The sequence below is a fragment of the Cyprinodon tularosa genome, unplaced genomic scaffold (assembly GCF_016077235.1).
Source record: "Cyprinodon tularosa strain WSP-4 unplaced genomic scaffold, ASM1607723v1 ctg829, whole genome shotgun sequence".
In the NCBI taxonomy this organism is placed as follows: domain Eukaryota; kingdom Metazoa; phylum Chordata; class Actinopteri; order Cyprinodontiformes; family Cyprinodontidae; genus Cyprinodon; species Cyprinodon tularosa.
Genome location: NW_024039595.1, coordinates 264,893 through 279,465, shown reverse-complemented (window position 1 = coordinate 279,465; position 14,573 = coordinate 264,893). Strand labels below are relative to the sequence as shown.

The following is a 14,573-nucleotide window of genomic DNA, read 5'->3' as shown; positions in this document are numbered from 1 at the left end:
GCAGGAAAAGGCAAGTTATGAATATCCTTGTTCCATAACAATCATACCGATTAATTTCTAAGAAATGTCTTTGCCACAGTGCTAGGATACGGGAAAATTTTTATTTAGCATCACTTGATTTTTAACAAAGGCTGCCTACACCATCAATCCCAGCTTGCAAGTCTTTTTGGGTCACCGTATGCCATTAATGTGTTAGTTTTCACACGTCATAGAAGCTTCCTATCAGAAAACACAGAAACCTTTCTCCAATTCAGTCAGAGAAGCAAAACTATACCAAAACATAAATTAGGTTATTAATAAAAAAAAAATAAAAAAATAAACCTCATCCAGGTACAATGGCAGAGGAGCTGGCAGAGAACAAGTGAAACTGCAGAATTTAATCAGGGCTCAATACCTGCAGGTATTAGGTTATGTTATGAACACTCTCAGAGCTGCAGTGTCTGGTGTATTCAGGAGCAGCTTGGGGATAAAAATAGAATTCAACGAGGACACTAACAAAAATGTGTGAAACCTTTTCAATAAAAATGGATGGAATTTCATAATTTTTTTATTTACTGTTTGCGTTTCAACTTCAACTCACTGATTGCTGTACTTCTAAATATCTTGTCTCTCAACTACCTGGTGCACTTGTGCATTTCTATAGAAAATACAATAAATCCAAATTTATTCCACATAGTTTGAGTCTTTAATGCATTTCCACAATTCATTTTTAGGTTAACCTAGTAGTAGGTGAGCTGAACGTGCTGTTCCTTATAATTGCTTTCAGTTTATTAGAAATTAAAACATAAAAAAACAAAACCACAGGATCATACAAAGGAGCTGTGAGAAAGAAATACAGTTTTTTATTACCTACACAAATGATCATTATGCTACAAAAACATATTGCTTACAAGGGTTAACATAGCATAGCTTTCATCAGTCAGTCTTACACCAAGGCATGATTTGTGTGGTCAGACCAGTACAGCTGGTGAAAACTATATTTTTACTATATTTATTCAGAGGAATAATTACAAGTTCCTCCTTAAAAATGTTTAATTTATAGCAACACACACATTTTCATTTTTATTTACATACTTTGCATAGATAAGATATAATTCCTGTTGTCATTCACACTCTTAGTTGCAAAAGCTTGTTATGGTTATGACACTCAAGCTTACACTAGTAATGTAGTGCATTCAGTTTTTTTAATTTTGAAGAAATAATCCCAGTCAGGATGGCAGGTAGAAAAGCTGAACAGACTCTGCTGCATGAACATGCACAGTTTTTGAACTCTATCCACATTTCATTCATAGTTGTGGATATACATCAGTAATTATGTTTCATATCAGATATCAGATTTTTTTTTTATCAATCTAGGTTTAGGATAATAAATACATCCCTGATTATTTAGCTAAATATCTGGTAGCAAGTTTCAGAGAAAATGCATAATTTAAAAGCCACTGCAAAGATGCTGGAGTCATCCTGGCTGCATATTTCCCTGCTACTCTTTGCAGATTTTTATAGATATTGTAAATTGAAGCATTGTTGTATCATAGTTTCAACTTTCTAAACCAAACTGTCACAACTTAAACAAAGTTAATTGGTTTCTACCCTTAGAAATGAAACGAGCCGCATGGACCAGTAAAATGCCGATTGAAGAAAAGTGTTATAATCGGATGTTCCAAAGATGTTCATGCTTGGCCACAGGGATGAGAGTACTGTTTAAAAGAGTGTGGATAATATTTTGAGGCAACTATCAGAAACAGTGGTGGAAGCATCATTCTAAAGGTCTGTTTTATTGACAGAGGAACGGGAGCATTGGAGAATATGGATGGAATAATAAAATCCTCAAATCAGAATTTTTACTCTGCAAACTTGCTCCCAAAGACAAAAATGGTTTAGGAAAGGATTAAGTAGGGCTAAGCCCTTCTGAATTAAAGTGATTTTTCCAAAAATTAGCTAATCTGGACATATCCAGTGAAAATAATACCCTAACTAACAATGACCATGTTAGCAATTCATTTAAATGATTTCAGGGGTATTTTAATTATTTATATTTAGCGATAAACTCAAAGTCCTCCAGAAATTCTGTACTGGATTCCAAAATTAATTTTCACCCCAGAAGAATCATTCTTTCATTAAATTAAAATATTACTTTAAAATCAAACCTGAGAAAAAATGTAATACAAATCAATTCTAACCTTTCTTCTTTAAACTTGTTTTTGAAATTCCATAATTTTGTTTGTGGTATACTCCATCTACTTTAGAAAAAATAAATAACTTCAGTTCAATAGAATGTATAAAATCAAAACCTACCACAACGTAAAGATCAATTTAACCAAGTGCTCCACTTTAAGGGAGGTCTGGCTCTTTTCCCCTGACATAGTTTAAAATTATTGCCAGAGTATCATAAAGTAAGCAACTAAAGTGATCATCAGAAATGTTTGTTGTCTACTTCTTTGAAACTACAAACTTTGTGTCTAGATAACAGATTTAATAAAGAATCATGGGCTTTCCTGAATAAATTATTTCATTTCAGATGTAAATTGGTCAAGTTATTGTTCCTAAAGTCTTCTATGAGACTGGAAAGGTTCTGGACCAGCTTTAGTTTGTTTGCTAGGATTATTATAAAAACCATCACATAGCAAGGCTCTGCTTTGCCAAGACAGTATCTTCATGCATCTTCATTTCAAATGTTGCTTTTGCGTCCTTAAGTTCTGGAAGTCCATTATTCTGGCGGCACTTCCGTTAAGCTGGATTTGCAGAAACCCTTCTGACATATTCTATTACTACCAGACTTTTCCAGTAGATCTGATTCCATAAGTAATGTTATACAGCATGGAAGACTCCTCCGTGAGGGTTCACACAATTTTGATTTAAGGGGCTTCTTTGGTGTTATTTTTACAAACTCAGATCGACAAACACGTGTTCAAAGACCATGGATTTTCCCTTCAGGCTGGAGGAAAAAATGAAACTCCTGCGATCAGTGGACACCACAGTAAAGGAGCGGGGTGACTGCATGTAAATATCCTTGAACTTGTGGAACGTTTTGGTCTCTGTGTCCCACAGGTAGATCTGCGTGAAAGAGTAATCACTGCCCAGAGCTAGATAGTGTCTGTCTGCGAAGCTAAAAGGCTGGAGGATCATAGCTCCCCGGGAGGGAAGAGCCTGCACCTCAGTAAACTGCTTATTGACCCACCTGACAACTTTTGAATCACCAATGTAACAAGCCAGAGCCAAGTGCAGTTCCCCCTCCAATCGAAATGCTTTGACTGCCACCACATCATCAACATTTGGGATGTCACTGTAAAAGATGAACTTCTGGGTGCTTTTGTTCCACAGATATATGACAGGTGACTGCGAGCGGCTTGCTAAAACAAGGTAGAACTTCCCATCCACCTCAACAATCTCAGCATCTGTGTCACGAAACCATTCGTGGAGGAACTGGTGAGAATAGAAACCGGTCTCGTTGCGATCTGGTTGGTCAGTCCACTTGTAGAGAGTAGATATGCCTGCCTTTGAACTGTCCACAATCAGAAAATACCAGTGCCCATCCATCTTAAAGACCTCCATGTCATTCGGCTTTGAGATGTTGAAGATCTCGATAGTTTGGAACTTGGCAAACTTGTTCTGCTGCTCATCAAACTTGTAAATATGGGAGCCTCCAAAGAGCTGGGTGACTATTATCAACATGTGGTTCTCAAATAGAAAAGACTTGCATCCCATAACCGATTTCCCTGTATGAAAAAAAATAAAAAAATAAATATTGATTTTAGATCAGAAATGTAATTTTCTTTTTTAATGCTTTAGGAGAGGTTTACATATAAGATAAACATTTTCACACTTTGTCAGATTACAACTGTTGCTGTAGCTGAAAACAGCTGTCAGACCTGTAATGTTGTCGAATTTTCTGAAGTTCATCTCAATGTGATCCCACTCCATGATCACACAGCTGCTGGAGTCTGGGGCAGCCAAGGCTACAAAGATGTCCTCTTTAAAGGAAAAGATGTCTGCTGACATGGACTGAATGGGAATAGACTGATGACGCACGAAGTCTGCAAAACAGAACAAAGTTTGCGGATCGAGGGCTTGTTTCCGTAGTGACAAGCTTAACATATGGAGTGCAGTGATTAACAGTAGGAGTCAGTGATGTGTTTTCTTATTATCTCTGTGGGCTTCTTCTATGTTGATTCTATAAATGCATCAAAATCAGGAAAGGCTTTGTTGCCAAGGAGGGTTTTACACATATGGGGAATTTGTTTTGGTGAAGAGGTGCAGCAAATAGGCAGGCAACATACAGTTGAGATAAAAAAAAAACAAAAAATTGGGAACACAAAACTGAATAAACAGTATTAGAAAAGGAGAATTCTATCATAAGAACTCCACTTCATTCCTTTTTAAATTTCATTTATTGTTATTTAATTTTTTGTAATAAAATTTTTTCATTTGCAAAAAAGTGCTTAGAACAACACTTACAATAATGCTTCAATATATATATATATATATATATATATATATATATATATATATATATATATATATAAAACATCAGCTCTTAATCTTCCTTTTGCCTTTAGGTTTAGTCTTATGCTATTTAATCATACTGAAGTAATTGTTCAGCTTCTGTTGGGTTCAGTATTTATTGTCTGCCTGTAAATAGTACTAGACAAGGCAAGTGAATTTGTATAGCACAATTCAGTACAAAGACAATTAAAAGTATATGAATTAAGCACTACTAATAATACCTCGGTTTAGTTTAACAGTCAAGGGCAGCTCTAAACAAATGGGTTTCTACTTTTGACTAAAAAGAACTCAGGCTGTCAGCACTTTTACAGTCTTCTGGGAGTTTGTTCCTGATAAGTGGAGCATAGGAACTAAATGCTGCTTCTCCATGTTTGGTTCTAGTTCTGGGTGTACAGACTAGGCTTGAACTAGAAGAACTCCTGAGTGCTCTGGATGGTTGATACACTGAAAACAAATCTGTTATATATTGAGGTGCTGATCCATTCAGTGATTTATAGAATAACAGAAGGATTTAAAAATGTCTGTTCTATGCGCCACAGGGAGCCAGTGAAAGGACTTCAGAACCGGGCTGATGTGCTCTACTTTCTTAGTTCCAGTGAAAATGCAGGCAGCAGCGTTTTGGATCTAAGGTTAGATAGACAATATGCTCAAAGAAGGCTCCAAAAACTATATAATTTTAAAAGTTGCTACAGAAAGGTTTTACTACTGTTGGGATGAAACAGAAAATGGAGATAAAGACATAAATATATATTTTGGGGTTTTAGTTTCAACTTTTTTTTAATGTGTGAAACAAGGTAACATGTTCTTTTGCTGCATAATTTTTTTTTTTCAATTAATAAAGCAAACATTTTAGAAATTAGCTTGTATGGCTAAAACTGGTATTTTTACATTTGAGACTTTGCCGTGAACATGTAGATGAATATGCATTGTCCCATTTTAAATAAAGTTTTTTTTTTTTTCGTGGATGAGACATCTTGATTGTTTTTATTCACATGAACAAAGAATATCATGTTTTTTGTATTATTTGTTAGCACATTAGCCTTTTATAAACCTAGCTTCTACTGTTTAAAGTGAGCTGCGCACTGTGAGGCTGTTGCTTCATTAAAGTGAATGTGTGATATGTGCATGCCAGCTGACCTTGGGTTTCCTAATTTCATGTACTCACGGATATCTTCCTAAACAATTACACCACTTCATTAATTTTTTTCCTTTTTTTGTGGCTTATTCTGTTTATTCTTAACTCAACCATCTCCTATCTGCTGCTGTATCTTTTTGCATAGTGTCTTTGTTATTTTACCTGTAGAAATACATTCACCCGGTGGAATAGGAAGGTCATTGAGCCGCTTGCCCTTCATGTCATTGGGGCCTGCGCAAAAGACATCTGATACGGTGGCGTTTGTGTTTTTCAGCCACATCATCAGCCATTTGTTCTCACAAGTGCACTGGAAGGAGTTGCCTCGAAGATCTCTGATGGGAAACGAGAAGGTTTGTGGTAGGTGTGGCCCTGATGCTCAAAGCATTATAGAAAGTAAACATGTTTGTGTGATGGGTGGAAAGAGTTTAATGTTTTAATCTATTTCTAATCTCTAAGTGCTACAAAAAATAAAAGACAAAGAAAAAAGAAATATATTTTAGAAGTAAGAGCTAAAAGAAATGTGGGATGACTAAACAGTTTTGAAGTATGCTTCTGTAGTCTTGAGGGATTTAAACCCAAACAGTAAGGCAAGCTTCAGTTTGAAACGCATTATGGAAAAAGTAAACGGTTGCATTCTATACCGCTGAGTCTTACACAAGCCCACAGAAACACACACCGATATACACACATCGTTGGCAGCACAACTGCTTACTCACAGCTCCAGCAATGAATCCAAGTCGAAGAAGAGATCTCTTGGCAGAAACCGTATCTTGTTATTTGCCAGGGATCTGCAGCAGACACACCAGGGGACAATACAGGCATTTTTTGTCCATTCTCTTTTTTCTATTTCTATTTTTATGTTGAAGTAGCAAAAGTTTGCCTACTGTTATGAAATCTTAACACTAAAAATTTCTGCTCAGTTTTCTTTTTCTTTTTTAATAGAGATTATAACTTACAGATGAGTGAGGGCTCGTAGGCCTCTGAAGGCATTTTTGGTGATGGTTTCAATCTTGTTTCTTTCAATGAATCTGTTTTTCAGTAAAAAAAACAAAAAAAACAAAGTGAAATATGACTATATGTAACTATATAATATAGTTTCATTATAAGAGCACATTGTATATACCTCTTTAGCTATGTTAGTCAAATAAAAACTACAGACTTCAATATGTTGTGCATGCTGTAGTTGAGAAGTTAAAGAAAAATATTGTGTTAAAGAAAAAAATTGTGTTAACTGAAATTGACACTTTTTCTTGTTATCCAGTCCCCTGAATAAATAGTTGATGAAACAACCTTCCATTCCAATTACAGATTCACGTCCTTTGAGCACAAAATCTTTAGTGTTTGATATCTAGAGATAAGATGTGCCCAAAATACTTTTCAAACAGTTTTAAGTCAGAATAGATAAGGAGCACCTGTGAAAAGTTGCTTTTAGTCTAGCTGCTTATTCCATTTGCACAAAATGCTTTAAATAGTGCTCCATGACAGATTCAAAGCTTGGGGTATTCTTTTGTAATCTAACCCCCCTTCTCCTTCTTCCTCTTATTCAAAGATATTCTTTTACAAATCTGTGGAGACTTCACAGGCTTAATTTTGTCAATATGCAACCTTTTAAGGCTTTTCTATTTTTAAGATGTATTGAATGTACCATTATTTTGACAATTTAAATTTTTAAAATAGTTTCTAACATAAAATTGCAACAAAACAAGTTGAAGTTTGTGGTTTTTATCTGTCAAATTGTAGGTAAGGAAACATTTGCATGGCATTGCAAGTAGTCTGTGAAGGGTAAAAGTGGATAAATGAGATGAGCTCTACAAAAGACATATAAACATGCGGTGAAATATATTTCTCAAGTGGACTCACAAATACTCGAGATGAGACAGGCCAGAGAAGGCATCATCTTTGATTGTGGTCAAAGAATTAGCATTGAGAAGTCTGCAAAAGACATATGGATTAAAATTGAAACCTCATGTCAGTGGAGGTTTATAGTTTTTTGTGTATCATCCATTTACAGGATGATACTCAGGAAAACTACACCAAGAGAAGTCCTTGCTGACAATGCTAGGTGATTCATGGCACTCACAGCAGCTGAAGAGAAGGCATAAGAGAAAACATCCCCTCTGTGATTTCTGCAATGGATCCATTAACTACGCTTCTGTTGTGAAGAACAGAAAGGGAAAAAAAGGAGAGAATAATAGCCAAGCCAGAGCCAAGGCAGCTTTAGCTCAAACACTAATCATAATTCATCTCAGGATATTTAATTTTTCCCTTAAACACTTTTCCTTGGTTGTTTACTTACAGTGAATTGATCTCAGCCGGGATGGTCCGAGGGATCTGGGTAGCTCCAACACAGATGAGAGTCTCCTTGGAGCAGGTGCATCCTGAAGGACATTTAACATTTCTTTTAGATTCAGCAGCTCCTGACAGACACAATAACATAAGAACCACCACCAGCCAGCGCACAAGGAGTGTCATGTTGCTCCTTCAAGCTGAGAATAAAATGCTAATGAAACAGTAGTCTGGCTTGGTAGCTGCGGGACATCAGCATGCAGCAGCAGCAGCACAGAGAAAAGACCTGACACAGACTGATACGGCTGCAGCTGAGAGGCTGCTGAGCTTGGGCAAAATAAAAATCAATGCATGCTTAATGACATGTGGTTTCGGGGAAATAAGTTGTTTATAAGAAGCTTGAAAGATAGTATGATATAAACTACAAGAAAATATTTCTTAAAAATCAAACATTTTTTGGTGATATGAATTTTAAACCAAGGGAACAAATGTGTGGAACAGTTGGGAGCACTGCTGCCTTGCAGAAAGAAGGTTTCCGTAAATGGTTGTTTGTCCTGTTTGTCTTTGTGTTTCCCTGACTAGACTGGTGACCTATCAAGGGTATACCCCACCTCTTGCCCTTAGACACCAGGAAATAGGCAGCAGCACCCCTCGTGACCCGAGCTGGGATAAGCGTGACAGAGATGGATGGATGGATGGATGGATGGATGGATGGATGGATGGATGGATGGATGGATGGATGGATGGATGGATGGATGGATGGATGGATGGATGGATGGATGGATGGATGGATGGATGGATGGATGGATGAATGGATGGATGGATGGATGGATGGATGGATGGATGGATGGATGGATTGGAACAAAGGTGGAGGAAGTTTTCAGGACCATGGACAGCATTCATGCCTGACAAAACAACCAGAAAGCAGAGGGAATTCGCCATATATATATATATATATATATATATATATATATATATATATATATATATATATATATATATATATATATATATATATATATATATATATATATATATATATATATATATATATATATATATATATATATATATATATATATATATATATATATTAAAGATTACATCTTTTTTTGTGTGTGGGGGGTATGTTTCTCTGGTAACTTTTCTGCAGATCTTCTCTTTGGAAATCCGCTGAATGCTTAGGGCACTGGAGTTAGATAAAATTCTGCAGCACTTACTCCATGGCAGCTTAAAATACTGCATTGTTGGCTAGACTTCTGCTTCCTTCAAGTCAGCATGACAAGCCCATACATTTTATGGGCAACTGCTCTTATATTCCCTATAAAATTTTAAGATTTATTAAATTTTATGAAATGTATTATGCTGTGCTTTCTTTCATTCTATACTGCAAGACTATACTGCAGTTTTTCATATTCCAACCATTCAAGTACTCTATTGTTGTTTTATGTGAAACCAAAGTGAAAAATAATTGTAATGAGAAAGTAAAAAATGTGGCCTGAGTTTTACATTATATTTATCTCAAATGATCTAAACTAAAACCATTTGTACTTAGTGTCTTTTTATAATATAAAACACAAAGTTATGAATAATTGTAGTGTTATGAATAACAGTTATGAATAAAATGACAGCTTAGATTATTAAAAATATGCAATGAGTGACTAAAAATCTCAAAGACGTTATGTTCAAGGAATAAGCAATAAAATTTTTAAAAAATATTATACGATGGCCATCTAAACAAGAAATTAATCAGAGAAGAAGCCAAGCATTTTTGCAGGACCTGCAAAAATGATTAAAAACATTGAAATCCACAAATTACCCTCAAAGCACCAGTGCTGCACTTAGACATGCTAGTGGCTGCATCATGCTGTGGGGGATGGGTTTCTTCAAATCAAATCAAATCAAATGTATTTGTATAGCCCTTTAGCCAAATGGTACCCAAAGTGCTTTACAACAAAGCCATAAAAACAATACATAACACATATAAAAACATACAAGATACAATTAAAAGTGCTGTAGTGGTGCAGTGCTGCAGGACATTAAAAGCCTTCCAGAGGTGCATAGAAAGGAGCACACAGAAAGATGACATCTAAGAGACAGTATTATAGTCAAAATTAAAAGCTAAATTAAAAAAGTGTGTTTTAAGCCTTTTAAAAAAAAGGCTTAGGTCACTAGTGGTGCGGATGTCAGGGGGTAGTTTGTTCCACAGTCTGGGAGCAGCGACGGCAAAAGAACGATCACCCCACTGTTTGAGTCTTGACCTAGGGACCTCTAGCAGAAGCTGACCCGAGGAGCGTAAAGCTCTGCCACAATTGCGGAAAGTTAAAATCTCAGACAAGTAAGAAGGGGCAAAGCCATGAATGGCGTTAAAAACAATCAGCAGAAGTTTAAAATCGATTCTTAAACGGACTGGAAGCCAGTGGAGCGACGACAGCACAGGAGTAATGTGTTCACGTCTGGATGTGTTTGTTAAAAATCAGGCAGCAGCGTTCTGCACAAGTTGGAGACGAGAAATTGTTGACTGACTGAGGCCAACGTAAAAGGGCATTGCAGTAGTCCAGTCTTGAACTAATAAAAGCATGGATTGCCATCTCAAGATCCTGCCGACTGAGAAAAGACTTGAATTTGGCCAAAAGACGGAGCTGGAAAAAGCTTGAGCTGACAAAGGAGCTAATCTGTTTGTCAAATTTGAGCCCATTATCAAATGTTACCCCGAGATTTTTGACATGGGATTTAAAAAAGGGGGCTAGATTGCTGGAGTTTGAGGCGAGAACATTTGAAATTGATGGAGAACCAAACAAAATGCAAAAAGATTTAAAGCAACAAATGAATGTATTTAGATGTTCTCCTTTCTATCTGAATGAACTTTCATCACTTAAAGGTCTGAGTTTTAGTTCCTTTTGTATGCAAAACAAATGACTGCAGTAATTTCAATAAAGTTTCCGCAAACAGACTGGCATTGGTGCTTTTCTTTAATTATATCTTCCTATATAAACTCTGCAAAATGTATGACTAACATTGGAGACACATCTTAAGAAAGTGAACCAAAGTTCACAAATGACCCGGACAACTGCAACCAAGGGGCATAAGTGGCAAGTCTGTCAAAAAGAAAAAAAAAACTACATATAAAAACTATTTTATATTTGTGATAAAAACATATCTACTCCTTTATAACATACCATGAAAATTTCACTAGGATGTCAAGGGCAGTTACATAATCATACCACTAGAGGGAAGCTGTTAACAGAGAAATAAGAACAAGACACTTGAAATACCTTATTAAAAAGCCGATCACGTTTTTTTTAAACTGAAAAAAAAAAAAAAACATATAAAGCCTTAAATGGCCAAGCTCCATCTTACTTCAGAGAAATGATTGTTCCTTATGTTCATAACAGAGCACATCACTCTCCATCTGCAGGTTTACTAATGGTTCCTAGAATTTCCAAAAGTAGAATGAAAGGCAGATCTTTTAGTTATTAGGCTCCTCTCCTGTGGAACCAATGACCAGTTTTCGTTTGCCATCTGCTTTTATGGGTAGTCATAAAACTTTTTTTTTTATTTTTATTAATCCTATAGTTAAAGTGGCTCAAGTTATTCTGAGCCATCTCTAGTTGTGCTGCTTTAGGCTTAGGCTCCTGGAGGACATAGGAACCGCTTCTCATCATTTTCTTTCATTCCAACTTTGTTCTCCCTTTTGGCAGTATTTGTTAGTTCAACCGCCAACTATTTGCTCTCTGTTTTTTCTTTGTTATCATAGTAACTTCATCTGGACTTTTCCTGTTGGGTCGTGACACCATCCTAGAGAGAAATATCAGCTGGGCTTCTGCTGTCAATTCCCTCAGTTATAGATGACAGAGTTTGGCCTCTTTTCTTAGTGTTTAGTCATGTTTCTCTTCTAGCAATAGCTATGGGCTTAGCTTTTATTGTTACTAATTGTATGTGCTCTCATTGCTGGCAGCTCACACTGGGCCTGCTTCTGCTAAAGGTTTCTTCCTATTAAAAGGGAGTTTTTCCTCTTGACTGTCGCTGCATGCATGCTCACTATGTGGGATTGGTGATGAGCCAAAAGCAGAATCCAACCGAAAATCATAAGACTTTATTTATTCAGCTGGTTTTCCTAAGACAGAAAAAATAAACAAATATGATTGAATTGTCTCTTTGCCTTGAGCAAAGATACAAAGGGAAATCTTTCTTGCTTTTGTTTTCCACCATTTTCGATCATTGACTTGATTCACTGGTGAATGAACTGAATACATAGATGTATTAACAAAAACATTGGAAGTAAACCCAAACAATTCTAAAACATTTTTGTAATAATAACAGTTTTAAAGTAAATATCTTTGACTCTTAAAGCATTTTCATGCAAAGTGTCAAGCAGTCAATGTTTCAGGTTTTTTTTCTTGAAGATGAAGTCGTTTGCACAGGGTAACGGGGGTGCACTATTCTTAAAATGGATGAAACACAGAACAATGGAGTCGTTTGATGTCCCTGTGGGTCCTAACAAGGTGGTGACCTTTCCAGAAGCTCCAGCAGCTTGTGAACTTGAGTGAAACCAAATAACCGGGAGCAACCATACATGTCTGCAATGGCTGGCATAATTCATGACAGCTCTGCCTCATGCACTGCTGTTTTTAGGATCCAGAATCCCCAAACACTGACAGGAAACGTGCAAGCTGAAACCTGATGCCCCTCAGCAAAAGCTGCTTCACTTGCATGTCATTAGTCACATGCATGTTTAAACAATCGTGTTTATTTAAAGGAAATTTGTTTTATAGTGCATCTCTCATCAAACAGCATAAATCTGCCCATTAAGTGTCCAAAAAACATCCCTTAGTATCTCGTCAGTGGTGACCTTTGACAGGTCTTGCATTTCTCTCGTGTCTTGGATTTCTGCACAGCTCCATAAAAATCGATGAATGACTTCACATGAAACAGAATAAACCCTGAGCACACAACAGAAAGCTTGAAATACTCTACTGGTTTAGATAAAGTGGTGTGCTTTGTAGCTTTTTTTTGTTTTTGTTTTCTGCCAACACATTTTCAAATTTCTCATGGTTGACTTCACTGAAAGGAACATATCCCTTTTTCAAATCACTTTTATTATGTATGCATTACTTTTGTAAGTTGATCCAAGTGTCTAGCAAATTTATATTAGCAATCTGTTAGTATTAGTTTTCCAGAGCTTAAAGGTGTTGTCAACCAGAAATTATTTTCTTGTTGCCTTTTATTGAATCGGAGAGAAAAACTAAGATACCCTTGAAGTACAGAAGATGTGTGTTTATCTTTGTAAAACAGAAAAAGAGCTTATCTTCCCATACCTGCGATCATAAAAAGTCATTGTAAAGATTAAAACAACTGGATCCGTAACAAACAAAGTTGGAGGAGGGCCCACGTTTGTTGAGAACTTACATGGAGGATGGGATGGGGAGAGATAATCTTATTGTTAGAAAACTGCAGCAAATGTTGCAGTGTTTTTTTTGTTGTTGTAATAATCAGGAGGTTGTCATGTATAAATATATATATATATATATATATATATATATATATATATATAAACCTTTGAAAAATACTTGTCCATTGAATTTATCTGTGGTTTATAAAGAAAAAGTTCATTGAGGTTGAAGCATCTTGAGCTCTTTGATAATAATGCTACGATTTGATAATAAAGCTACGATTATCAAAAATGATTTCTATTCTATAACAGCCAGAATAAAGAATAAGATTGTTTAGAACGTTTGTTTTTTATCACTCTTCAGATTCAAATGTTTGCATACACTAATATTAACATGCTTTTAAACCGTTCTAGAAAACACGAGTGATGGTAGAATTTCTTTATATGCTTCCAAACTCAGGGAAGGAGACATTACATGTATTTTGACAACACATCCAACCACTGCTATCTTATTCGAGATCATGGAGAAAGCAAAACAAATTTATCAAGAATTCAGGAACATAATTCTGCATTATACTTGACTAATATTTCTCAAAACAGAGTATAAACAAGTATAAACATCCTGGAAATGCACAGCTCTCAGTGTTCAGGAAGGAAATGGCTTCTGAGAGTATCAGCCTCAGAACTAAAGAAAAATACCATGTGAAGTTGCTATATTAAGCTGGAAAATGTGTCATTGTGAACATGTAAAGACACAAACCTCTAACTTCTTTCTCATAGAAAAGTTTTAGACATGTGGGACAAACAAGGAAGACCACAAAACTGACTCAGACAAACCACACTGTCAGAAGGAAAGTGTCAAAATGACAGCATCTATTAGAAGCCTTTGGAAGGATATCCAAGTGATTAGGCCTAAAAAGCAATTTTACGATATATAAAAAAAAATGTAAAAGAGTTTAAAACAATTCCATTAATAAATGTTATGTCATTAAACAAACAGAATTCAGAAAAAAAAAAAGCTGGAGAATTACATTGGTAATCCAGATTTACAAAGAACAAGAAAAGTAAATGAAATAAAATGGAATAAATGAAATAAATGGATAAAATGGAAAGTAAATTACCTGAGCTTTTATTATGTGTAAAGCAGCACATTTGTATTTTTTAAGCTCATTGTGATGAACAATAAAGGTGAACCTATAAAATGTTTCACAAGTAATGTAGAACAAGTAACCACAGAGTGCTACCCTCTCTACGTGA

General features: G+C 35.8%; 1 protein-coding gene across 1 annotated transcript; it reads right to left on the bottom strand.

Annotated features, from left to right (window-relative positions):
- Positions 1-662: 662 nt before the first annotated feature.
- Positions 663-8,207, bottom strand: LOC119774724 (leucine-rich repeat LGI family member 2-like). The gene is made up of 8 exons (XM_038272393.1): positions 7,935-8,207; positions 7,719-7,790; positions 7,499-7,570; positions 6,595-6,666; positions 6,355-6,426; positions 5,801-5,970; positions 3,870-4,034; positions 663-3,716 (listed from the first exon to the last, which is right to left on the bottom strand). The coding sequence occupies exons 1-8, from the start codon at positions 8,108-8,110 to the stop codon at positions 2,881-2,883; spliced, it is 1,635 nt and encodes a 544-aa protein (XP_038128321.1). The 5' UTR covers positions 8,111-8,207; the 3' UTR covers positions 663-2,880.
- Positions 8,208-14,573: the final 6,366 nt, after the last annotated feature.